Source organism: Crinia signifera, chromosome 2, assembly GCF_055691185.1.
Source record: "Crinia signifera chromosome 2, ASM5569118v1, whole genome shotgun sequence".
NCBI classification, from domain to species: domain Eukaryota; kingdom Metazoa; phylum Chordata; class Amphibia; order Anura; family Myobatrachidae; genus Crinia; species Crinia signifera.
In genome coordinates, this window is record NC_139218.1 from 369423762 (window position 1) to 369448794 (window position 25033).

Here is a 25033-nt window from a genome sequence, read left to right on the forward strand (position 1 = left end):
CTGCTGCCATCCCTGCCTGCTGCCATCCTTGCATGCACTGTAATTGCAAATCTTTTTAATAATACTTTACTTTTCGCACCCACAGTTGTAATTGGTTGAATAGATATTTCCAAATCAGTTGGTGCTGTGGCTTTTATCACCCGATCCAGAGGTGTCGAAAAAGAAAAACCAGGTGTCTCTCTACTGGGCACAACAACAAAAAAGTAAGGTGCTGCCTGTAACTTACCTTATAGTATGTGATGGAGAAATACATTTGTTGTTCATTTATTGGTGATTGTGATGCTACACTGACCTAGTGGATAAGGAGCAAAATTTAACTGTATGCATATTACTCAGGGCCGGATTTAACTGCATGCATATTACTCAGGGGATCAGTACCCCTCTATCTAGGGGTGCCCTGTGATTTGTATGTTGTTTAAAAATATATATATATTTTTTTTAAGCTAAAGTTTTTGTGCATGGGGTGGGGTAGTGCTGCAGCTTCGTCTATCTGCCAATGTGACAATGATTAATGGTGCTGAGCATCGGGAGCCAAGGCACACCAACAGCACAAGTGTGCAGTGCATTACTGTGAGTTGACATGTTCCATGACATTTTGCACAAGAGGTCAGAGGCTGAGAGGTTTGTGCTTAGCGCTGCTTGGTGGAGCTCATCATATGCTTCTCATGCCCATGGAGAACAGCAGCAGCGGCCTCATCATTTGAGGCATGGGAGGGTTTTTAATCAGAGGCAGTGCTGAGCCTGTCAGGACTCCTACAGAGTAAGGTACAGAGGGACAAACACAGGCTTTTCATATGGTATTTTATATATATAAGTTTATGTTTATATTAACCCCTTGAGTGGTGGGTTTTCATGGGGCAGGACAAACCTAACAGGGCAGGTTTGTCCTGCCCCAAGAAAACCCACCACTCAACTGTAGTGCGCTGCATCTAGAAGCAGCAGCAGTAGCAGCGGCCCCGAGCAGCCACTCAGGGAGGAGGAGTGCCTGGCATCAGCAGGGAGTGTGCTCCGGTGTTGGGCTCGAGTGCACAGCGATGATGGATGGGGGCGGAGGGGAGTGATCTGTGGCGGCGCGGAGGGGAGTGACCTGCGGTGGCGGGGAGTGACCTTCAGCAGTGGCGGTGAGGAGTGCCCGGGACCGACGGATGGACAAATGAGGGGAGGGGAGTAATCTGTGGCGGCGCGAAGGGGACTGACCTGCAGCAGCGGCGATGAGGAGTGCCCGGGGGAAAGACGAATGGACATTATGTAGGCGCATAGTGCGCCAGTGCTGGAGGCAGCACTGGCGCACATCTACATACTGTATTGTGGTATGCCCGGAAATTTTCCGGGACAGCCCGCTGTGACAGCACAGCAGAGCCCGGAGAACTTCCGGGCATACCACCGAAGTGGGTAATCCCCCCCCCCCCCCTGCAGTTACCCATTGACCAAGTTTATACTATCTTTAACATGTGTTTTGACAGTGTAATATTCTCCCATGCACTTTGCAGCCAGTACAGACAAGTGGGGCACCTGTCTAAAGTGACCTGGGCCCCCCGAAGGCATAATCCGGCCCTGGTATTACTTATGGTATTTCCGTGGCCCTTGTTGTTGTAATGGGATTGAGAAGAGAATACAACTTTCCTTGCCTTTATAGATGATTAAAATGGTCTTAATTTATTCAATATTTATTCCGATGGGGCATTGCTGTTTAACTTAGATAATTCACCTCTAAATCTTTCCCTAGTGGTACATTTACTGAGGGGGATTTGTGTGGGTTTCTATTACAAAAAGCTGGTCATTGGTGAGGTTTGGTGGCCATCATTACAGGATTTAGCAGTCACTGATGGGTACATAAAGGGCCTGATTCAGACTCTCCAATTCGGTAATAAAAGTCAGTCTGAACTGACGAAGATCGCAGAAACGGGGGCGGGCGCTAACATCATGTGACATTAGCCGCCCGCCCCAAGCAGGCATCGCATTCCCCTGCTCCATACCCAGCTCGCCCCCTCTGGAGCGAATGACCCGGCTAGTGTGAAATTCGCCAAAGCTGTTAGCTCCCTGAGTTTGCACATGCACAGACACGAGCATGCGCATGTCCCAAACATCGGAGTAGGCGCTGAATTTGGACCCGACCAAATTGGTCAGAATAGGCCCCAAATGATTGTAATTGTAATTATAACTAAAATAGTGCACATATATATTAAAGTCACACATCCCAAAACATAAAGTACATTTTTCAGTGGAGACGACTTGGAGCAACTACATATATAAAACAACTCCAGACTGAGATACACAAATAATGTTCATTGGCCCTTATTCTGGTTGACTCGCTCAGATGCAAATTTGCATCGTGCAAGTCACCCTAACCCCACCTTGCAAATGGTTAGTCGGCACCACCTATTCACAAGCAGGATTCATTCGCTAGGCTTGCGAATGGATGTTTTACAGTACATGAACATCCATTCGCATGCCAGTGGGAACCTCCCCCATCTTTCCATGGTTGGCAACCATTGAATGATGGCATATGTAATGGTGGTCCAGACATCATTGTGTCAGCTCTCCGTGCTCCGCACGTGCGTCCTGGAGGCATTAGCATGTGTACACCCTGCGTTTTCATGAGAACGCATTCACATATGCTAATGACCAGCCCGGCACCCCATGCCTCTCTCCACCACACACTCACAAGGCTGGGTGCGTGCACCCGACGAACAGACTTTTCGCAGAGTACACAAGCACCCAGCGTATACACATGTGCAGAAATGCTGCTGTGAATGTGCATACGCAAAATATCGGACAAGCGGCCGCTGCGAATCAACCAGAATGAGGGCCATACTCCACCATTACATTCATCAAAGACAGCCAAGCATGAAAATCAGGACATTCTGCAGCCGTTCAAAGTCCTGCTATGCAGACCTTGGCCAATAAATACATATTTACAGCAAATTGCAAACTGTAGTTATCTAGAGCATCCTCAGCTATGCCCCAAGATAACAGATTTTCAGAGTAAGGGGGTATTCAATCCTGGGTCACAACTGTTGCTCTGTCCTGACAGCCAGCCCATTTTTGTTTTGCTCGACAGCATGTTGCCAGGGGGGATTCAATGTCCCGCTTCGTGATCGGTGAAAAGGGGTCAAGTCTGCGTAATCGCCTGTGGTTTGTCGAGATTCGGACGTGATCACAACAATTCACGGCCGTAATCAACAAAACGGGCCAGACAGTTTTCAAAGTCGGGCCCGTTCTGTCCATCTTCTTCTTCAATGCTGTCAGACAAGACCGAATTGAATAGACGCCCACCGCTATTTCCCCAGTCGGAAATAGTGTTGGGAATAGCGTTGAGTCAGATAATACTTGAAGGGGATGCAGTTGAAATCCTGGTGGTCGGAATCCCAGCGTTCCAAATCCCGACGACGGAATCCCGACCGCCGAAATCCCGACACTTTCTCCCACCGTGGGTGTCCACGACACCCATAGAGGGAGAATAAATTAGTGTGCCGAGCGTAGCGAGGCACCGGGCCCACTGCGAGCGCAGCCAGCCCGCAAGGGGGGGGGGGGGGCGATCCATGCCCCCCCTTGTTGGGATTTCGGAGGTCGGGATTCCGGCGTCGGGATTTTGAACGCCGGGATTCCGACCGCCGGGATTGCATACCAATCCCTACTTGAAGAACCCAAACCCCAAAGTATTGTGCCTTCAGACATTCGCAAGTTAAGTGCCAAAAGGTACCAGAAGGCTGGCCTACATTTGGGGCAGCTATTGGAGGCTCTGCCACCAAACCTCACCAATGGGACTGGCATCAAATATGTTCTGTGCAAAATAAATAACTGAATTTGCTGAAAGTGAAAAGAGGTAGAAGATACACAGGGGGGGGAGCAAGGACACAATTGGTTAATTTTGTAATAACTAAATGTATTCAGCCCCTCTCCAATTCAATAACCAGTCCAGGTATAGGAAAATAGGGGGACAAAACAACATAAGGTTCCCCTTATTTTCCAAAAAACTGCTGAGAGGCAGGGAGTGTGTAAAGCTGTAGCAGGGAGACTGAAACATGGAGTCTCCCTGAAAATGTAAACCAGTCCCAAACTGCTCAGCCCAGTGCTGGAATCATTTGGAAAAATGGACAAGAGATAACCAGATCTTGACTACTCCCGGAACCCCTAGTGGTGGGGGATATGGTGTTAATCATTATTTAAGAGTTCCTAATATTGTTTTTAAAGGTGTACTACAAGCACCAGCAGCCTCTTCATGTCTGCGTTAGGTCTACAGGTCGCGAGGTCGACATGGGTTTTTTTCACAGTTTTTTGAGCCGATATGTGCTGACAGGCGGTATTTCATGCCCTACCCTCCACTAGGGCATGGTGGGAGAATAAAATAGCGCAGCGAGGCACCGTGCCCGAAGCATTGCGAGCGAAGCGAGTGATGTGAGGAGCTGTGGTTGACTTCCAACTGTGCCCATGTCGACTGTGTCAACATTCGGGTCAAAAACCAGTGAAAAAACCCATGTCGACCTCGCGACCTGTCGACCTAACCCATGTCGACCTAACACATTTGCTGACCTAAAACCATGTCGACCTTGTCAGATGTTGACCTAGACACATGTTGACCTTCATCTATGTCAACCTAGAACACTGTCGACCTTGTTGCCTGTCGACCCAACGGTGTTGACCTAATGACTGTCGACCTAAGTCGGGTCGACAATACGATCCACACCCCTCCCTGCTATAGTGTTACCCCACCATCACCACATCCCCCTGCTGGCTCAGTCCAGTGTTGGTTTTTAAAAAATATAAGAAGCCTCAAGCCGAGTTTTTCCACTATTTTTCAAAACCAGCCCAGGCTGAGAGGACAACATCATACAGTCTGGACAGATCATACCGGGTCGTGTAGTGTTTTAGTCAAATACGCCGACCACCTGTAGGTATATTTGTTTGCACTATTCTGAGGGTGCTATTGGGTTTATGAACCCAATGGTCACTAAATCTCGAGGTTGCTTTTGCTGTCTACTTATAAAAATGGCTGTTTGATTCCAATGGTCTACTGCTAAGTCTGAATGTATGTGGATGTTTCCTTTGAATTTGCCTTTAGTAAATTTGCAGTATTGATAGATAATCACACAAAATAATGAACTTATCTAAGTTGATGCTTAACCCTCAGGTCTGAGACATTTCTAACTGGTCCACTTCATCCAGCGCTGCTCCATCAGGCATCGTTACCGGAAGACATGAGGACCTACAAGCTAAAGATTTCAACAGGGATTGACCTGGGTTCTGGGACCTGTGATCAAGTCTCCATTGTCCTTGTGGGCACCCTGGCAGAAAGTGATAAGCATCAACTGAATCATAAGTGGAGTAACTTCAGACCTGGAGCAGTAGGTGTCTAATGGAATGAACAATATTATCAGTATTCATACCTCCCAACTTTTGCAGTTCAGCAGTCGAGATGCTGCTGCGCGCCGGAGGCGCGTCGAAATGTTCGGGGCGTGGCCTAATTTGGGGGCATGGCCTATACTCGCGGCTCCCCCCGCGAGGCCACGCCCCCATTTTGCCGCTATGGGGGCATGACCCAGAGGCTCTGTGAGCCTCTAGCCATGCCCCCAGCCCCCTGGCTATGGGAATAGACGCTGTGCGCATGCGCACAGCGTTTATTCCCCGCTGCTTAGCAGCTGACAGGGGGGACTCCCAACAGCCCCCCCACACCGCGGGACACTGCCGCCCGCGGGTGGGACAGCGGGACAGGCCCTGATTATCGGGACTGTCCCGATAAAATCGGGACTGTTGGGAGGTATGACTATTGCAGGCTAATCATTATAGGAAGTAGAAGCTGTGTATGTATACTATGGATGGATATTTCAGATCTTTAGACCTACAGGAAATGTACTGTGCACAGAAGTAACAGTGTTGGTTGGGTATGAACTAAACTGCCCTGATACTCCTATTGTAGTAACACAGTTGCTTGGCGGACTTCTTAGAGCTGGTAACTGGATTGGTTGATATCACATTACACAATATTCCAGAGATAATATACTTTGCAATCTAAATTACAGGGCATAGGTACTGTAACATGTTTTATTGGCAAATACTGAGCGTAGCATTCTCGTTTATAGAAAAAACTGCAGGACTGCAGTCGCCCCAGTAAAAGACAGCACTGCAGTAAACTTGTTGTAGTCCATGGCTGCACTGGCTTCACCATGACTGGCAGTGAATTCCTATTGGAAGTGCTACCTTCTATCCAACCACTGTCAGCCAGTCCCTGTGGGAGGCACTCTGCTACTGCCAGATCAGGCTGCATTTATCAGAGAGTATGCTACCTATGGGAAGCCACTTCCTGCTTTCCCGGCAGCCAGATCCGGCTTCTATGGGCTGCAGCCGATGCAGTCCATAGAAGCTGGGGTATAAAAAATTTGTAGACAAGCACCTGCCAGAACTATTGCACAGGTGCTTGGACCCAACCGTCTTCTCTTCTCCTCCTCTCCATGAATGAATAGTGGTAGACACCCTACCCAAAACAGGTAGGAGCCACCGCTAGTAGTAATATTCTAGTCAATGTGAATAACCTACTGAATGTTTCTTTAAATGGGAGCCTTAACATGTTCTGAATAATAAAAATGTACATACAGTTTATTGTGTAACAACAAAATAATTGATACTGGTTATACAGTAAAAAGTAGTGGTCTGATTTGTTCCTTTGGCCTACAGTATATAGACAATATACACTAACTATACCTCTCATTGGCCCTTATTCTGATCGGTGCGGCCCGATCAGAATATGCGGCCACGACCGTGCAGGCGAATCCCCGCCTTCCATACGGATCGCCACCTGCCGTCCGTACGCGGATATGTGGCGATCCGCATGAAATTGGACGGGGATACGCCTTCTCCATGGTGGGAGCAGCCCCTGCATTCGATGGTCGCCGAACATCGAATGCAGGGCCGCACGCTCCACCAGGTCCCGCAACGTGTGAAATCTTGTATGGGGGCGGGCAGCTGACATCCGGCGATGTCAGATGCCCGCCCCGTACCCACGCGTCACGGCCTCATTACCATGCATACGCCCCGCGTTTGCATGGGAACGCCCATGAAACGCGGGGCGTATGCATAGGGTAATGAGGATAAGTAGCCCCTCACGCCCCTCTACGCCCCCTGTGCGGCGTATAGAGAATCCTTGCGGCGAAATCGCCTGCACATGCGCAGAGTGACTTCTGCACATGCGCAGAAGAAAAACATCGGCGGCCCGTACGCAAGCGGGAATATCCGCATCGATCAGAATAAGGGCCATTATCTGGATTAGAATTCCATACCCTGCAATTGATATAACCTAGATAATAAGTAGCTTCTGCTTGATTAAATCCCCAGCAGCAAGATGTCTTCATAGAGTCCGATGGTCTTCATGAGATTGGTCTTCAGCAAATTCACTGTCCCATTCGCACCGACCAGTGCGGGCGGGGTGGGGCACGGGGCGGCAGTGGGTTGACACGCCCATGGGAACACCCAGCTTTTCATGGGTGTTCACATGAAAACGCTGGGCGTTACCATGGAAATTTGTCAGTGACGCATAATCTTTGATCCATGGACTGTTGCCTGGTCAAAGTAGAGCTTCTCTAGCATTAAGTTAGTGGAGGATCCAACAAAAAGTGAAAGCCTATAACCTCAGGTTTTCATTCGTCAGTTTAAAAATTCCACTAGACTTTTTCTCAGTGTAACACTACGTATATGAACAAATGAGAATTTTTTGGTATTTAACTTTAAAGCAATGGGGTTCCGTGTATTCTCCAAATAATAATGCAAAACGTGTGGCCAATAGAAAGCTATATTTTTCTGTAAAATGCTATGTACATTGATAAAGTATTATCTGTCTACAATTTCCCCGATCCATAGTACAGTATGTGTCCTAGTAACATTCTGTGGTTCCTTGGTGCATGTTTCTCAGACATCGCTCTGCTTTTACAGGTGACTGAGTTTGAAGTTGACACAAAGAAAGATCTTGGAGAGCTCCTGCTGGTTCGGTTGTCCACAGTGACCTACAAGGTTTTTAAGTCACTAGCTTGGTATTGCCGATATGTCAATGTGACCTGCCCTAATGGTCGGCTCTACCAGTTCCCTTTTTATCAATGGCTACCTCCTGGAATGACTGTGGAAATACCAGAGGGAAAGGGTAAGATTTTATCCAGACTTGTATGGTGCTCCCTGGGGAATCTTATCACCAGTGGTTGGTCATCATTGTGGGATAGATAAATGTTCTCACTCCAATACATCACATTGTCATAAACCACAACATGAGCTTCATCTCCATGTTGGTGTACAGAACTATAGCTGGGATTAGTGAAGAGAACCAGCATACATATCTTTATACAGTATGTGGCAAGGTTTCCACTAATGGACCTTCCTTCACCTTATGGAGACACCTGATTCTTCTGTGTCCATGATCAATAACCATCAATAATAACCAAGCTAACTACAATGCAGTACTCTGTTCTGTTTCAGGCATCATATTATCTGTGGCTACTAACCCTCTTCTAAAGGAACAACGGACAGCGGAACTGAAGAAAAAGAGAGAAAATCACAAGTGAGTGGCCAATATACTGTACATCTAGTACAACTTTTTTGCCGTTGTGTCTCTAAGGAATATATTGTTTCTTCTAGGGCAGTGGTTCCCAAACTGTGTGCCGTGGCTCCCTGGGGTGCCTCGGGACACTTGCAGGGGTGCCACGGTTTGGTGGACCAGGACCAACTCAAATTATTTATGGTCAATTATTTATTGACAAAACCAGTGCTGGTGGCTGCCAATCATAAAATGTGTGCCCTTTACCACATAACTGAACCTAAGAAGCACATTTAAACACAATCTACTTAATTTTATATTTATTTTATTGGGCCTAGGGGTGCCGTGGATACCCCGTGGATACTCTAGGGTGCCGTGATTTGAAAAAGATTGGGAACCCCTGTTCTAGGGGACAGAAAGTATTGCCTTTTAGTTAATTTGGTAATTTCCTTGTGGAATAATGTCTTCCTAGTGGCCAGGATATCGTTCATTTCCTTATGAATGTATGTTTATGATTAGCAAATGGCAAATTTCATAGCTATTTATCTTGACTGTTAAACTACCAGGAAAAGACCAAAGACACTCTTGCCGAATATCTATATTTCCATTGAATAGGTCTGAAATATTATCTCAACTCCATTCCTAAAGTAAGTAGACCTTATTCTGAAAAATAGCTAATTCTTTCAAGAAGTAACACATTCCTGTGGGATCAATCGGTCTACACTAAGCCATGGTTTGAAAAAAGGAGGGTGGTAAACCAAGCTTAGCGCTTCCCTTGTACAGGCACCAGAAGAATATAAGTGAAAGGTACGGTGTTATACTTCCTTTCTACGATCTGCGATGTCAAATTCCCTTCAAGATCAGATGAAAAATTCTCATGGAGTCGATTTTCCAATGTGTGGATATGAAATATAAGCAAAAAAATGGCAATGGTATCTGTAAAAATATTATTTTTTCTAAATTGTGGTACGTAGCCAGTAAATGCGCACCTCCCTTACACATGTGAGATGCGGTCATACATATAATGGTTTCTTTACTGAAATATGGGTGGCATACCTGTACTCATGATGTGCTGTCGTTTTCTGCTCTCATCAAGGTATCTTTAAGAGTCCTCTTGTTAAAAATCACGTTTATTGACAAATACAGGTGGTTTAAAAATGGATTAGATTAAGATACAAAGGAGGATAAGGCAGGGTTCTGAGGTGGCTGATAGTCTACAAATCGACATGTTTCGGGACATCAAGTCCCTTTTTCAATTCTTGAAAAAGGGACTTGATGTCCCGAAACATGTCGATTTGAGGCTCTTGTCATTTTTTTAACCCTAAGGAAGGATTCAAGGTAAGAGCTGCAGAGAGACTGACTGGTTCAAACCTTAGAGCTTGTCCGGATCAAACCTAAGTGTGTGGACTATCAGTATAGCAGTATAGCCATCAATGGCAATCGATGGTGAATGCACCAATGGCCATCCCTAAGAAAGTTAATGTCTCTGTAATCAATAGGAGTATGAATAGATAGACATGGTACATGTCAGAATAATATATTTGAAGATTTTCTATAGCATTAACCTTTGTTTCCTGCAGGTGGAAATCTTATGCAGAAGGCGCCCCTCACTGCATTGCGGTAGACAAGGTTGAGGATCTGCCCATTAACGACCAGTTCTCTTTTGTAAAACATAGCAGCTTCAACGTCTACAAGACGGCCACGTATGTATTTAGTGTTAGTAAATCCAAAATCAATGTAATTTAACATCTGTAAATTTACTAAACCGAAAATATTTGTGTGTAATCTGTTTTACGACCGGTGTATTAATTTTTATTTATTTTTATGAATGAATACACCATCGGCTGAATCCAAATTTACTATCAGGACTATGCTGAACACGGCCGGTAAATCAGCAGGAAATATGCCTGGAAAATACCCTTATTTTCCAGATGTATTGGGCTGTAGCCTGCATGGATCAGTTAGATATGTGCAGGCTTCCATGCAGTGGTGTAGCTAGGTGCCACGGTGCCCGGAGCAAGGGCATGTTTCGCGCCCCCCCCCCCCCCGATTTGTAGTAGGCGGGGCTCTTGCGCGGAAAAAAGGGTGCAGCCTCAGTGCCGTCTTACCCATTGGGCATAATGGGCAGTTGCCTTGGGGCCCAAGTGTTCTAGGGGCCCACCCCAATTGGAAAGACAGCACTGGGGGCAGTGGCTGGGAGGACGTGGCTGGTGGCAGTTGAGCCGGGTAGCAGGTGAGGACAGTCTGGGCTGTAGTTACCCTATACACCCGCCCTGCACTGTGCAGGCATATCTCCCTTGGGAGCTGCAGCGGCGGGTGATGAGCAGCACCACAGCGGGGATAAGGGTCAGTGCCGCAGCAAGGATCGGGGCAGCGATGGTGGCTTGGAGCTTGTAGTAGTCCGCAGTAGCCCACCCAGCAGTGTGTAGCTATATCTCCCCTGGGAGCTGCAGTGGAGGGTGGTGGGTGGCGAGCAATGCCACAGCGGGGATCCGGTCAGCGCCGTAGCAAGGATCTGGGCAGCGGCGGAGGGAAGGTTGTAGTAGTCTGCAGACCGCAGTGTCCGAGAAGCGCTGAGTGAGCGGCGGACACTGTGGAGTGCGGACAGTGGCAGCAGAATTTGATAATTCAAAAGATAGGATGGCCGCTGATTGAGAGAGCGGCCAATCAGTGGCCGGCCTATCTTTTGAATTATCAAATTCTGTCGCCACTCTCCGCAGTGTCCGACGCTCACTCAGCGCTTCCCGGACACTGTCCATCTGAAGTCAGTGGTCCTTTCTCCCACTAGGATACAAGCTAGGATACTAGCACGCCCTGAGCCCTGTGATGTCATGCTGTCCCTGACTCTCATTAAATTCCTGTGTGACATCAGTGCTACAATTTGAGAATCATTGATAACTGTGTGATAAAAAGATGCTGGGACAGGTGGCTGGCTGGATGACAGCTGGTGTTGCTGCGCTGTTACCTCTCTTCTTATTGCGCTGGTCTGTGGTGAAGGCGATGAGGTTGCGGCAGGACCAGGCACACGCCAGGGGGATGGAGGGGCAGTGGCTGGAACGGGGTCTCCTGTCCCACTCACAAATGTACGCAGTGTCCATGACGGCTGCTGCCCCAGTACAGCACTAGGACCGCACAGCTGGAAGACAGAGACAGCGGTCACTGGGCATGTATCACATACACACCAGGAATCCCTCTTAATCCCGCCGGAGTCTCGCAGGCAGGCTCGTTATGCGATACGCGGGTGGGCGGGCGGCAGCAGGACTCATGGGGTGAGCGGGTGGCCCGACGGTGCACTCTGTCTCCGCGCAATGCCAGGCACAGGGCGGGGGAACCGGCGGCAGTGAGCACAGCTCCGGCGCCAAGTGACATTCTGCGCCTGGAGCTTGAGCTCCACCGGCTCCGCCCTAGCTACGCCCCTGCTTCCATGTGTAGAAATAAATAAATAAACACGTGCGGTCCACCCTCATTGAGCCGGTCCTGGTTGCAGAAATACAGGGGGAAAAACAGCTGTGGTTCCCCTGCATTTCTGTAACCATAGTCAGGCTCATAGCCCAGTCCTGGTTCCCAAAATACAGGGGAAAAAATAAGTAGGGGTTCCCCATATTTTGGCAACCAGCAATGGGCTCAAACAGGCAGCGCTGTCAAGACACAACCAGGGGAGACTTTTGACACAAGCTCCCCCGGCCAAAACAAGACAGCTGTGGCTGGTTAGCCTAGGTTGGATCCTTGAGGGAGTGGGGACCCCCCCAATAAAGGGGTTTCCCCGTCCAGGGCACCCCCAGCCTGGGCTGAAGCCCAGGGCTGTCCCCAGTGCCCCTGGGAGGTGGACATTGAGCTGATGGCATAAAAGTGTGTAAAAAAATAGAATAATAAACTATTAGGTTGTGATTTGGAACTATAAGTCCCAGCAAGCCTCGCCCGCATGCAGGGAATTGGAAAATCACAAGTCCCAGCATGCATGGCATTAATGGGTCCGCTGAGAATTGTAGTTCTTTGCCAGTGGCAAGCGGATGCTGAATCAAAGTGGGCAGTGGAATCCATGGCCTTCAATGGTGAGCTCCTGTTCGGACCAGAACTGGATAGATGGATATCCCGGGCTACAGGCGGGAAGTCACACTTCCTCCCTTCGGCAGCTCCACCCCCGTCTCGAAGAACCGCCCAGATGTCTTCTGTTCGGGCCTTTCGTCCTTCAAGCAGGTTCAGAGGTCGATCCAGAGGGGGTGCTCCATCTCACCGGGGTTCCAGAGGTCGCGGCAGAGGCGCCTCTACAACCACACTGGACCCAAGGCAACCAAGCCTACTGCATGATGGTCCTCCGTCCCATCTGGGGGATCCCAGGGTGGGAGCTCGCCTGCGGAATTTCGGTCCCTTATGGCTCCAGTCCTGTCAGGACGCCTGGGAAAGAGATCTTGTGACCCTAGGTTACAAGATTCGCTTCAGTCTGTCTCCCCCAAACAGGTTCTTCACAACTGGACTTCCTCTTCCTTCAGAGAAAGGACAACAGTTATTGGCAGCCATTGCCAAATTACAAGAAATGGAAGTGGTGGTTCCAGTTCCTGTAAAACAGCGTACCCGGGCCTACTACGCCAGTCTGTTCCTCGTGCCAAAGCCGGATGGCTCGGTACGTCCTAATCTCAATTAAAGGATCTGAACCCGTACTTGCACGTGGTCAGATTCAAGATAGAGTCCCTGCAGTCCGTGATTCAAGGTTTGGAAGAAGGAGAGTTCTTGGTTCTATCAATATCAAGGACGCTTACTTGCACATTCCCATCTGGCCCCCCACCAAGCATACCTTCGGTTCACAGTGCAGGAACAGCATTGGCAGTTTCAGGCTCTCTCGTTTGGCCTCTCACCAGCACCTCGGATTTTCACCAAGGTGATGGCGGTCATGATGGAGGTTCTCTGCACGCAGGGAGTTACTATCATCCCCTACTTGGACGACCTTCTGTTGAAGAGTCGTTCCCGGGAAACCCTATTGGAGCACATTCTTCTCACACAGAAGATCCTCACATCCCACGGGTGGATTCTCAACTTCGCCAAGTCACAGCTTCACACAACTCAGCATCTCTTATTCCTAGGGATGATCCTGGACACCATCCAGATGCAGGTGTTTCTGCCAGCAGACAAGATCCAGTCCTTACAGGTCCTGGTCAGGCTTGTCCTGCGTCGCAGGCAAGTGTCCGTGCACCTGTGCACCAGACTTTTGGGGAAGATGGTATCTACATTCGAGGCGATACAGTACGCCCAGTTTCACTCTCGGCCGCTCCAGCTGTCGCTCCTCCATCAATGGTAGGGCTCTTACCTACACCTGCAGCAGATGGTGACCCTGTCCCCTCGTGCTCACCTGTCCTTGCTTTGGTGGCTCAACACCTCCAACCTTCAACAAGGAAGAAGGATTGCGATTTGGGATTGGACCCTCATCACCACAGACGCCAGCCTCCGTGGTTGGGGAGCTGTCACCCTGGACCCTCAGTTCCAGGGGTTATGGACAGGAGAGTCTCCTCTCGATCAATGTTCTGGAACTCCGAGCAGTCTTTTACGCTCTTCTCCAGGCCAGACCTCTCCTCCAAGGCAAGGCCGTACGCGTCCAATCCGACAACTCCACGACCGTGGTGTATATCAACAAGCAGGGAGGCACCCTCAGTTGCGCGGCCATGAAGGAGGTCAGCAGGATCCTGCTTTAGGCCCAGGTCCACGCTCTGGCCCTGTCGGCCGTTTTCCTGGAGTGGAAAACTGGGAGGCCGACTTTCTAAGTTTGCGGGACGTACATCAGGGAGAGTGGTGCTTACACCCTCAGGTTTTTAAGAAGTTGATCCATCGCGGGGACTGTCCCCAAGTGGACCTGATGGCGTCCCGCCACAACTTTCAGCTCCCCCGGTTCTTCGTGAGAACGCGAGACCCTCAAGCAGAAGGGGTGGGCGCGCTGGTCGCTCCTTGGCCCTTCCAGTATGTGTACCTCTTTCCACCGTTCCCATTGATACCTCGAGTGCTTCAACTAATCTGGAGAGAGGGAGTCACAGTTCTGTTGGTAGCACCAGACTGGCCACGTCGGTCTTGGTACACCAATCTGACAGCACTGCTGATAGACGAGCCGTGGCCCCTGCCTCTTCAGGACGACCTTCTCAGCCAAGGACCCTTCATATTCCCAGATTTAGGTCGTCTTCATTTGACGGCGTGGCTGCTGAAAATTCCATCCTGAGGAAGGCCGGTATACCTAGAGCGGTTATACCCACTATGCTGCGTGCCAGGAAAGAGGTTACACAGCACACTATCACCGTATATGGCGTTCATATGTGGTTTGGTGTGAGAGGCGTGGTGCTTCCACATGCCTGTTCAAGAAGTCGAGACTCCTCCTTTTTCTTCAGGAAGGTTTGACTTCGGGCTGAGGCTGAATACCCTAAAGGTACAGGTCTCAGCTCTCTCCAACTTTTTTCAGGAGAAGTTGGCTTTTCTTCCGGAGGTGCAAACCTTTTTCCAGGGGGTGCTCCGTTTACAGCCACCCAATCATCCTCCAACGGCTCCCTGGGACCTGGACTTGGTCCTTCAGTACTTACAGACTTCTGTGTTTGAGCCCTTGGAGGAGGTGGACCTTCGCTATCTGACGTGGAAGGTTGTGCTGTTGCTGGCTTTGGCATCTGCCAGATGGGTATCTGAACTGGGGGCTCTTTCTTGTCGCTCCCCTTTTCTTCAGTTCCATGCTGACAGAGCGGAGTTCCGTACTAGTCTGGCTTTCCTTCCTAAGGTAGTATCTGCCTTTCACTTGAACCAGCCCATCGTGGTTCCAGCTCTTCCAGAGGACTCGCCGGAAGCGAGATCCCTGGATGTGGTTAGGGCTCTGCGAATCTATGTATCCGGCACAGCCCCCATCAGGAAGTCTGCCTCCCTTTTTGTTACCTACGACCCCTTACGTCGTGGATGGCCAGCTTCAAAGCAAACGCTTTCTAGGTGGATTCGGTTGACTATCCGTCAGGCCTATGTCACCTCTTCTTGGACTCCTCCTGCTTACATCACGGCGCACTCAACCAGGTCGGTGGGTTCTTCTTGGGCGGCTGCCCGAGGGGTTTCTCTCCAGCAGCTCTGCCGAGCTGCCACCTGGTCAGGCTGTAGAACCTTTGTTAAGTTTTACAGGTTTGATACCTTTGCGGCTCCTGCTTCAGTGTTTGGCCGCAGGGTGTTATGGGGTTCTCAGCGCTCACCCACCTGGGTTGAAGGCTCTGGGACGTCCCCAGTGTAACTCCAGTGACATCTAGTGGATGAAGGAGAAAGAGAGATTTTGTACTTACCGTAAATCCTTTTCTCCGAGTCCACAGGTGTCACTGGACGGCCATCCAGCGCTGTTCTCTTCTGTTGCCTTCGGGCTTGTTCCTACAAGGATCATTACCTTGGAGTTTCCCTGCTAGGGTTACGTTGGTTATGTTATTATGTCTGTTGACTATGTACGTTTGAACTTTCAGTGTTTTTCTCACAGTTTATCTTCCTGCTCTCTTCCGGGCACAACCTTTACGACTGACCTGTGAGGGGAAGTAAAAGGGGAGGAGTTAGCCACTCTAATCTTTTATTTAAAGTGCCCATGCTCCCTGTGGGCGCCTTCTATTCCCCAGTGTAACTCCAGTGACACCTGTGGACTCGGAGAAAAGGATTTACGGTAAGTACAAAATCCCTCTTTTTCTTGGTGTGTTTGTGTTTTATTGGGCTATTGGTTCTGTTGTAGAACTACAAGACCCAGTGGGCCCATTAATACCCTGCATGCTGGGACTCGTGGATCTCCAAGTCCCTGCATGTGGGGAGGCTTGCTGGGACTTGTAGTTCCACAACAAAACCCTATAGGTTGTTCTATTTTTTACACACTTTTATGCCATCAACCCGGTGCCCACCACCCAGGGGCACTGGGGACAGCCTTGGGCTTTAGCCTGGCCCAGGCTGATCAGCCACGGCTGTCATGTTTTGGCCTGGGGAGCTTGTGTCAAAAGTCTTCCCTGGCTGTGACATGGCAGCGCTGGCTGTTTGAGCCCGGTGCTAGTTGACAAAATAAGGGGAACCCCTTCTCATATTCTCCCCCATAGAGAACCAGGACCAGGCTATGAACCTGGGTGCTGGTTATAGAAATACAGGGGTCCCCAACTTTTCCCCCCTTGTATTTCTGCAACCAGGACTGGCTCAAAGAGCCCGGGGCTGGTAAATGCCGGATGGAGGGAACGTACTGTAGGCTCTTTTTGAATGATTTATTTATTAAATTTTTTACACAGGGCAGCATCGAAGGGATCGCAGCCGCATCGGACTTATTTGGCTTCACCATCGTAAAATACAAATCAGGAGAATACGGCAGATATATTATACATTACAGTCTATCTGCTGTATTCTCCATTCGTATTTTTGGCTGATTATGGCCAATCGTGGTTGTACCCTTTCATATCGCGGATCGGTCTTAATTGGTGATCTTAGTACATTTGGTACTTGTGTAGTTTCACGGCGCCACTTACGTAGTCAGCGTAGTGTCCCTGTCAGCACCAGCGTCGTGTTCTTGCAGCCAGTGAAGTCAGCATCTCTGTCAGCAACAGCATCGTGTTCCCGCAGACAGCATAGTCGGCAGCTTGTGTCTGTGACTGAGTGTACATTCGCGCCTAACCGGAGCTTAAGCAGTAAGAGTAGTCAGTCAGCGTTATCCAGATAGTGTAGTCAGTCAGCTTTGTATCAGAGCATATTACATTGCGTGGGAACCATTGACCATTTTTAACCTGCCCGACATGACAGGTGGGAATGTGTTTCTGAAACACCCCCACTATCCACGTCAGCCTGAAGCGTGGCGAGTGCAGCGCGCCCCGCAACGGGGCGCAGTATGCGTCCCCCCGACCTGTTCATACCCCCACTATCCACGTCGGCGTGGAGTTGATTTTATAAAGTATGGCGAGTGCAGCGAGTCACCGAGCCCCGCAAGGGCACACGGAAAATGAACCTGGCAAATGCATCCTTTATTGTGCACAAGACGCACGCGCTACCGAACCCCTAACCCTGACCGTCTCCGTGAAGCGGACATGGGCAGGGTTGCCGTACCCTGCCAGATAAATTACTGAGACGCACTTGCCTATGAGACACTCGTGCATCCCAGGCAGATGGAGCGCGTCTCTGCCAGCGCCCGCAGGAACGCAGGAGCGCAAGGGATCTGGCGGTTACTGGCGCTGTGTGAGAGATGCTCACTAGGCTTGCCAAGGATGCCGGGGACAGAGCTGTACGGTGACTACGCTGCCTGACGGGGACACTACACTGATGACGTAGGGCTGCCAATGTTCTACGCTGACAACATAGCTTGGCCTATGCTGACACCATAACGTAGCGTGTCGCTGTGAAACTACACAAGTACCGTACATTCCCCCCACTATGTATTTAGGATTATATAAAAGGAGTTCAAGCATAACAGTTTCAAAGAGTCTATCCTTTAGACATATTATATTATTGGCCATTATATTAACTGTGTTAGCTTAGTGATAATGTCTTGGTATAGTAATAACATTGTTCTCAGGGATATACTCGGGCTTGGGTCATAAGAACAAATCTGCAAATTAATTTGCAGGTCCCTTGTAATTGGGTAAGGGACCTGTAGGACCAAGACCAAATTCTATTTCGGGTACAGTATGTGTCAGTAAATCTTGTATATGTTATTTGAAACCTTTATCCTACTTGCTTTTGCAGGGTAACTGAAATGGCAGCGCAAGGCTTTACGAGTCCAGAACCATGGACTGCTCTAGATGATATAGAACTGGTCTTCTGTCGGAGAGGTTTTAATAGCTTGGGTATGTCTACTCTTTTTTTATCAACTTATGTTTACATTTTGAAGTAAGGTGAATATCTCAGAACAGAAGTTAGTTTTGCATACGTCACCTCTTTATCATGTAAGCTGTGTGTATCATATGACAATAGAGTACTACCGTGTGAGGAGCAGTGGCGTAACTTCAATTTCAGCGCCCCCCACCACTACAATTTGAGCCCCCCATCCGTCCACTCACTACTTAATTTCTTCAGCCGCCCGGTCCATTCACGTCCCGCCGGGACCAGCAGATCCTCCTGTCTGCAGTCCTGGCCCTCCTCCTGATAGAATGTCACATGCAAAATGGCCGCCACTTTACAGCAGACCGTTATTGAGGATGCAAGAGGAGGTTGCCGCCTCCTCTAGCATCCTTACTAACCGTCTGCTCTGAGGGGGGGGGCGGCCATTTGGCAAGTGATTTTCTATCAGGAGGAGCGCCGGGAATGCAGCAGAAAGAAGGATCTGGTGGTCCTGGCACGGCAGCACCAGATGCGGCGGCGGTAACAATAGCTTGCCCAAACTTGCCCAGTGCCTCCAAGCCATCGCGGGGTCTGCTGAGCTATAGTTACGCCAGTGGTTAAGGAGCACATGAATGCATTAGTGAATACCAGCTCAGTTGTGTTAGAACCCTGAGGCCATGAGAGGGTCTTGGGCATTAACAGCCACCTCCTGTTCCCTTAGTTCTTGATTTGCCCACTGATACTGAGGTGGCTGCAGGGGCTTATAACTCTAGCTGTTGGTGCTTACACAAAATAATATTAGCTGAAGTACTTAAGACAAGAGTTACAGACAAGAGTTCACTGGGAATGGTGTAGATGTAGGTCAGGATATTCACAGACTGTTAGATGCAGTGAGTTGGAGGAACACTGTGCAGATGGTAACTTGTTGGCTGAGTACTTGGAGATAAGCACCGAGGACCTCAAAGGATTAACAGGCACAAAACAAAAATGAGGCAAGGTTGGGCTCAACTTCTGTCAGGCAGAGAATCCATCAGAGTATCAACAGGATAAGCACGGGTGGTGGGGACCTAGAACATGGACAAGCAGTTTACATCCAAGCACAAAATATAACCATCAAGGAATAGCAGGAAAGAATGCCTTTTAAGCGATATTAAGACAGTTCAGTAGAGCCAGAGTGGACAGGCCCCCTTAATGAGTAACTTGGTGCAGCTTCAGTGCTGCACGTAGACAAGTCCAGGCTGTCAGAAGCAGCCCTAGAATTCCCTGTGGTCACCCAACATTCCCATTGCCTAGCGACCAGTGGGGACTGCGGGATAGAAGTGACATGGCTAGTGCCGAAGGTTCATAACAGATGATTGTAAAAAATGTCCCTTATGTCTTTAATCCCTAGACGTGGTTGCTCAGTTATGGAAAGAGGACTACTTCTTTGGTAGTCAATATCTCAATGGCATTAATCCTACCCTAATCAGAAAATGCTCTAAAATTCCTGAGAACTTCCCGGTCAGTGATAACATGGTGGCTGCATCTCTGGGGACCACAACCAGTCTTCAGAAAGAACTAGAGGTGAGATGTGGCCATGAGATTCTATTTATTCATATGGGCACTGGCCTAAAAAACACCTCTTTAACAACCCAGAAACTCTGCAATAAACTGGTGCTTGTGTCTTGCAGAAAGGCAACGTTTTCTTGGCAGATTACAAGATTCTGCAGGGGGTCCCAGCCAATAACTCCATAAATGGAAAGCAATCATACATGACTGCCCCTATGTGTTTACTGTGGAAGAACCCTCAAGACCAACTTGTCCCAATAGCCATCCAGGCAAGTCTTTGTTGTTATGTCTACTTGATTTCAAACATTTCTAGGAAACATAGTTGTTAGTACGTGGTGTTCATCTGGCGTACAATGACACCTTAAATGTATGTTCCTATAGAACAAATTCATGGCACCTATCCAGGGTCAACAGCGAGCTATTGTTTTATTCTTCTTAGGTTACAACCATCTCCTAAAGTTACTGTAGCATATTATTCCTATGCCATTTGCCACCCACCAGGTAAAGATTAAAAAAAAAACTTGTGTATGTATATACTGTACATAGATACAGGGATACATAATATGCTCTATGGCCTAATTGGTGGAGGATGATTATGTGGTACAAGATGGCACTGTTGTGACAGTTCCGTCTCTATTATAGTTGGCACAAACTCCGGGAGAGAACGTTCCAATCTTCCTGCCAAGTGATTCTGAATGTGACTGGTTATTTGCCAAGATCTGGGTCCGCAATTCTGAGTTCCAGGTGCATGAAGTGGTGACTCACCTTCTCTGTACTCATCTCTTTGCTGAGGTCTTCAACATTGCAACCACCAGACAACTTCCAATGGGCCACCCAGTGTACAAGGTGAGATCTGTTATTAAATTATCGTCAGGGAATACCACATAAGGGGCTCTAGAAAAAGGCTAATGGTATATTTTAAAATGGAGGCTGGAGAGGTGACAACTGGACATAGTTCACTGCAACCAGCAGAAGACACTAATCTGCTTATAAAGGTCAAACAGACATATTATTACCCTCCTCCCCCTCAGCCTAAAACTTACCCTCCCCCACAGCCTACCCCTAACTCCACCTTCTGCCAAAGCCTAACCCTCCCTCCCTGCAGCCCAACCCAAACCCCTCCCCTCACAGCTTAAACCTAGTGCAGTGGTTCCCAACCCTGGTGCTCAAGTACCCCCAACAGTGCACGTTTTCCAGGTCACCCAGCAGGTGCACTCATTATTCAGAAGGATTTTAAAAGATCCACAGGTGGAGCTAATTATGTCACCTGTAATTCTGTGTGGAGACCTGGAAAACATGCACTGTTGGGGGTATTTGAGGACCAGGGTTGGGAACCACTGACCTAGTGCATTAACCTAACCTCCCTTTACTTAACAGACCCAGCATACTTATGATTTTTTTAAAGGGGCAATCATTTACAAGGCATGGGTTTGCCTTGTAAATGATTGCTCCTTTTAAAATAAATTGAGTTCGACCAGCATCCTGCATGGCCGCTGAACTCGGAGGCTAATACATTTGGCCCTTTTGTTATATTACATTATTTAAAATGCATCAATTACTCATGTACTACTACTACTACTACTACTATGAAGGTCTTTATTAATATTTTTTTATAAGTATTATAATGACAATATCTTTTTACTTTCCCAGCTAATCCTTCCACATCTTCGTTACACCCTTGAGATCAATGTCTTTGCTAGAGATGTTCTTATTGGTCCTGGGGGCCTCTTTGATACGGTAAGATCATGTACTATATAATGGCAACAGAAAAGCGCTCCAGCTTAGAGGAAATGGAGACTTTTTAGGGATATATCAAATGTTACAATCACATAATATCTAGCCTGAATATAGAACTTGCAGCATTGCACCAGAACACACATCCACCACCTTCCTTTTCCCCAGGCTATAGCAACTGGAAAAGGAGGGATTCCGATACTGATAAGAAAAGCAATGGAAGAGGTCACTTACAGCAGCCTCTGTCTCCCTGATGACATCAAGGAAAGAGGAGTGGAGGCCATTCCCAATTACCTGTACAAGGAGGATGGGATGAAGATCTGGTTGGCTGTAGAGAGGTAGTTCTGAGAAACATTATTCTGTCCCAGCTGCCCACCCAGAGGGAGTAACTAGTTTTCCACCTTTGAATAAAACTGTGTTCCACTGGTCTTAAGGGGCATACACAGATTTAAGCGATCTGACTAGATTGCGTAGAAATGAAGCATTGGTCGCTACATGTGTACACCCTATAGCAATGACAATTGCATGCACTGTCTATCCCGTCTGCACTGCTCTGCACAGATGGCTCAGCACACATTGTAGGTACAGTGCATGTGTGCAGAGCGATCTGTGCTAAGGCAGCTCACTTAGCACGAGGCACCTGTCATCCCTTGTGTACAGGGCTTTAGTGTGAATATGCTGTGGGATATAGAAAACCTTAAAGTTACAGTACATCCCAATTTTCTCTTATGTACATCACCAATACTTTATTACTTCCCTGATTGTCCCTCTTGCTTTATCCATTTCAGCTTTGTGTTCAACATTGTGAATTACTACTATGAGAGTGATGCGGTGGTCAGTACAGACCCTGAACTTCAGGCCTGGGTGGCCGAGATATTCAAAGAAGGATTCTTGGAGTATAAATCTACAGGTAAGTAAGTTACATCTTGTTCTGTGATGCCGGATAACAATGGTGGGGAGCGGTATGAAATCCCGGTGGTCAGAATCCCGGCGGTCAAAATCCCGACACCGAAATCCCGACTTCCAAAATCCCGACAAAGAGGGGACGTGGATCGCCCCCCCTTGCGGGCTGGTTTGGTTTGCCACGCAGCGGGCCAGGTGCCTCACTACACTCGGCACACTCATTTATTCTCCCTCTATGGGTGTCGTGGACACCCATAGAGGGACAAAGTGCCTGGATTTCGGCGGTCGGGATTCCGGCGTCGGGATTTCGACCGCCGGGATTCCGACCGCCAAGATACTAACTGAAACCCCAATGGTGTCCACAATGAGCCAACCTGATCTTTAAAATGTTGGTAATCCTGGTTTTCCATCAGTGCGTTAGAGAGATCTAGATGACTAATAGACTATTGTATTTGATAGAATTTCAGCTTTTTGACATACAGTAAACATTGAATATCTAAAACCAGCTACAAAGGACATAACAAAATCCAATCCACTATAATCCTATTTTCTCAACCTTGTTATTCTGTTTGGTTGTCAGTATATGGTGCTTTATATAAGTTGTGATGGTCCATCAGGGTATAGGAGAGGTGTAGATGACTAATGGACTATTCCCTTTGCTAGGAATACCATCATCATTGCAGACCAAGGCCTCTCTGATCAAGTACCTGACCATGGTGATCTTCACTTGTTCTGCTCAGCACGCAGCTGTCAACAGTGGTCAGGTGAGCTTTGCAATATGCTGTCATATGTGGTGTCTTTCATACTCTCTTTGATTTGGAGAATTGGAGACCAAATTGACTAATCTGAATGAGATCAACCATGGGAGACATTGGCCTACAGGATTGCTGAAACGAATAACTGTGCTGCACATTCTCATGGCCAAAATTTTTCTACCTTTGAATGTTTTATTATGATACTATTCACCACTTTACACTGACAACTATAACATACATGTTGCAAGCCTATTTTATACAAACCATTTGCTTATGTATTTCATAGTACTACACTCTGATGAATCTGGTTACTGGCCAAGATCTGGGTCCACAATTTCAGATGTATAAAGTGGTCACTCATCTTCTCCATTGGGAACACATCCAATGGTCTTGTATTGTATTATGAAAATGTTTGTTTCTATCTGGGATAAATTGTTCCTGTCTAAAGCTGCCCATACACCAGTGGTGTATTGGAACAATCTCCCAATCCCTGATGGTTGCGTGTGCTCATTTGGGATCGTAAACGTGTAAAAAAGCCCGCTACCCTGGTCCCAAGTGGGATCGCAGAAACGGCATATACTGTATGGTTGGTGGATCGCGGCTTCAAGTCTGGCCGAAGATTGCCCCCTGCTGGAGTATGAAGCCCTTAAGATCTGTTTTCTCATTGCAGGTTGACTTCTATACCTGGATGCCTAATGGTCCCCCATCAATGAGAAGCCCCCCTCCCACAGTAAAAGGAGTCAGCACGATCCAGAGTATTCTGGCTGCATTTCCTGAAGTAAATACTACCAGTTTGGGCATATCCACTGTGTGGCTGCTCAGTAGAGAGCCACTGGACCAGGTAAGTACTGGTGGCCAGTATAAATATTGCACTAAGGTTTAGTACTTTTATGTTCCTCTACTGCTTCTAACAAGCAGAGGCATCCGCAGTACATATAAACATACATGTGAAAATGTATGCAATATATGTGCTGGTATAGTGTCCGGGAGTGGCATCGGCGCTGTGTATCAGAGAGAGCCACAGTACAGAACCTGGGACGTGCATTAGGATTCACTCTCCTAATCCCACCTCCAGACTCCTGTGAAACTATTCAATGAGAGTCTGGGGCGGGCTTAGGAGAGTGAATCCTAATGCCTGATGATTGGTTTCTCCACAGTGGCTGTGATACATAGCAACACTGATCTCAGATACACTGCCAGCACAAATATTACACACAACTTCACATGTATGTTTGGACCTAGTTTTTAAAACAATTGTGTTTAGGGCATCCATTTAAAAAGATTTCCCATTCCCTTGCAGAGACCTCTGGGCCAGTACCCTGATGTGCGTTTTACAGAGGAGGTTCCCCAGACATTTATAAAGAATTTCCAGGAGAAGCTGGCTGAGATCTCCCGCTCCATTAAAGAGAGGAACGAGAAAATTCGTTTGCCATATCCCTACTTGAACCCGAGTGTGGTTGAGAACAGTGTCTCTGTATAACATGACTAGTGTCTGTGATCTACTGATTATGCCTGACCTAGCTACCAGATTCTCATGTCTTGAATTGTATTGTCCATATGAATTCTATTGGACAGGTCCTTTCAGGGAAATACAATAAATGATGTATTATAAGGCGCCTATTGACTTATGTTGTTGTTATTCATACCTTTCTAACACTTATGCCTAGAAATAACTGACACCAAACACCTTATCTATAAATAAAGACACTGACACCAACTGCGTAAGGTTAAAAGGTCATATATGTTTATTTAAGTGGTATGACCCCTATTTGTAATAAGGGATGGCAAAGAAAGCGCTTGAGACCAGCCCACTCAC

The 25033-nt window shown here is 47.9% G+C and overlaps 1 protein-coding gene across 2 annotated transcripts; it reads left to right on the top strand.

Annotated features, from left to right (window-relative positions):
* On the top strand, positions 1-24825 carry LOC146058063 (polyunsaturated fatty acid lipoxygenase ALOX15B-like). Of its 2 annotated transcripts, none has more exons than XM_083170025.1 (15): positions 1-203; positions 5132-5345; positions 7924-8128; positions 8458-8539; positions 10096-10218; positions 18203-18303; positions 19668-19840; positions 19948-20094; positions 20468-20671; positions 21476-21562; positions 21728-21897; positions 22348-22469; positions 23126-23226; positions 23888-24058; positions 24518-24825. In XM_083170025.1, the coding sequence occupies exons 2-15, from the start codon at positions 5199-5201 to the stop codon at positions 24695-24697; spliced, it is 2013 nt and encodes a 670-aa protein (XP_083026151.1). In that variant the 5' UTR covers positions 1-203; positions 5132-5198; the 3' UTR covers positions 24698-24825. The 2 variants fall into 2 exon arrangements, with proteins under 2 accessions (XP_083026151.1, XP_083026152.1); XM_083170026.1 differs by having other exon boundaries at positions 5167-5345.
* Positions 24826-25033: the final 208 nt, after the last annotated feature.

Excerpts from the sequence above, each read along its gene's own strand:
- LOC146058063 (XM_083170025.1), top strand. The coding sequence starts at position 5,199 with ATGAGGACCTACAAGCTAAAGATTTCAACAGGGATTGACCTGGGTTCT. Across the intron at positions 8,540-10,095 it reads AAAAAGAGAGAAAATCACAA|GTGGAAATCTTATGCAGAAG; the intron begins GTGAGTGGCCAA and ends TGTTTCCTGCAG. Across the intron at positions 22,470-23,125 it reads CTTGGAGTATAAATCTACAG|GAATACCATCATCATTGCAG; the intron begins GTAAGTAAGTTA and ends TCCCTTTGCTAG.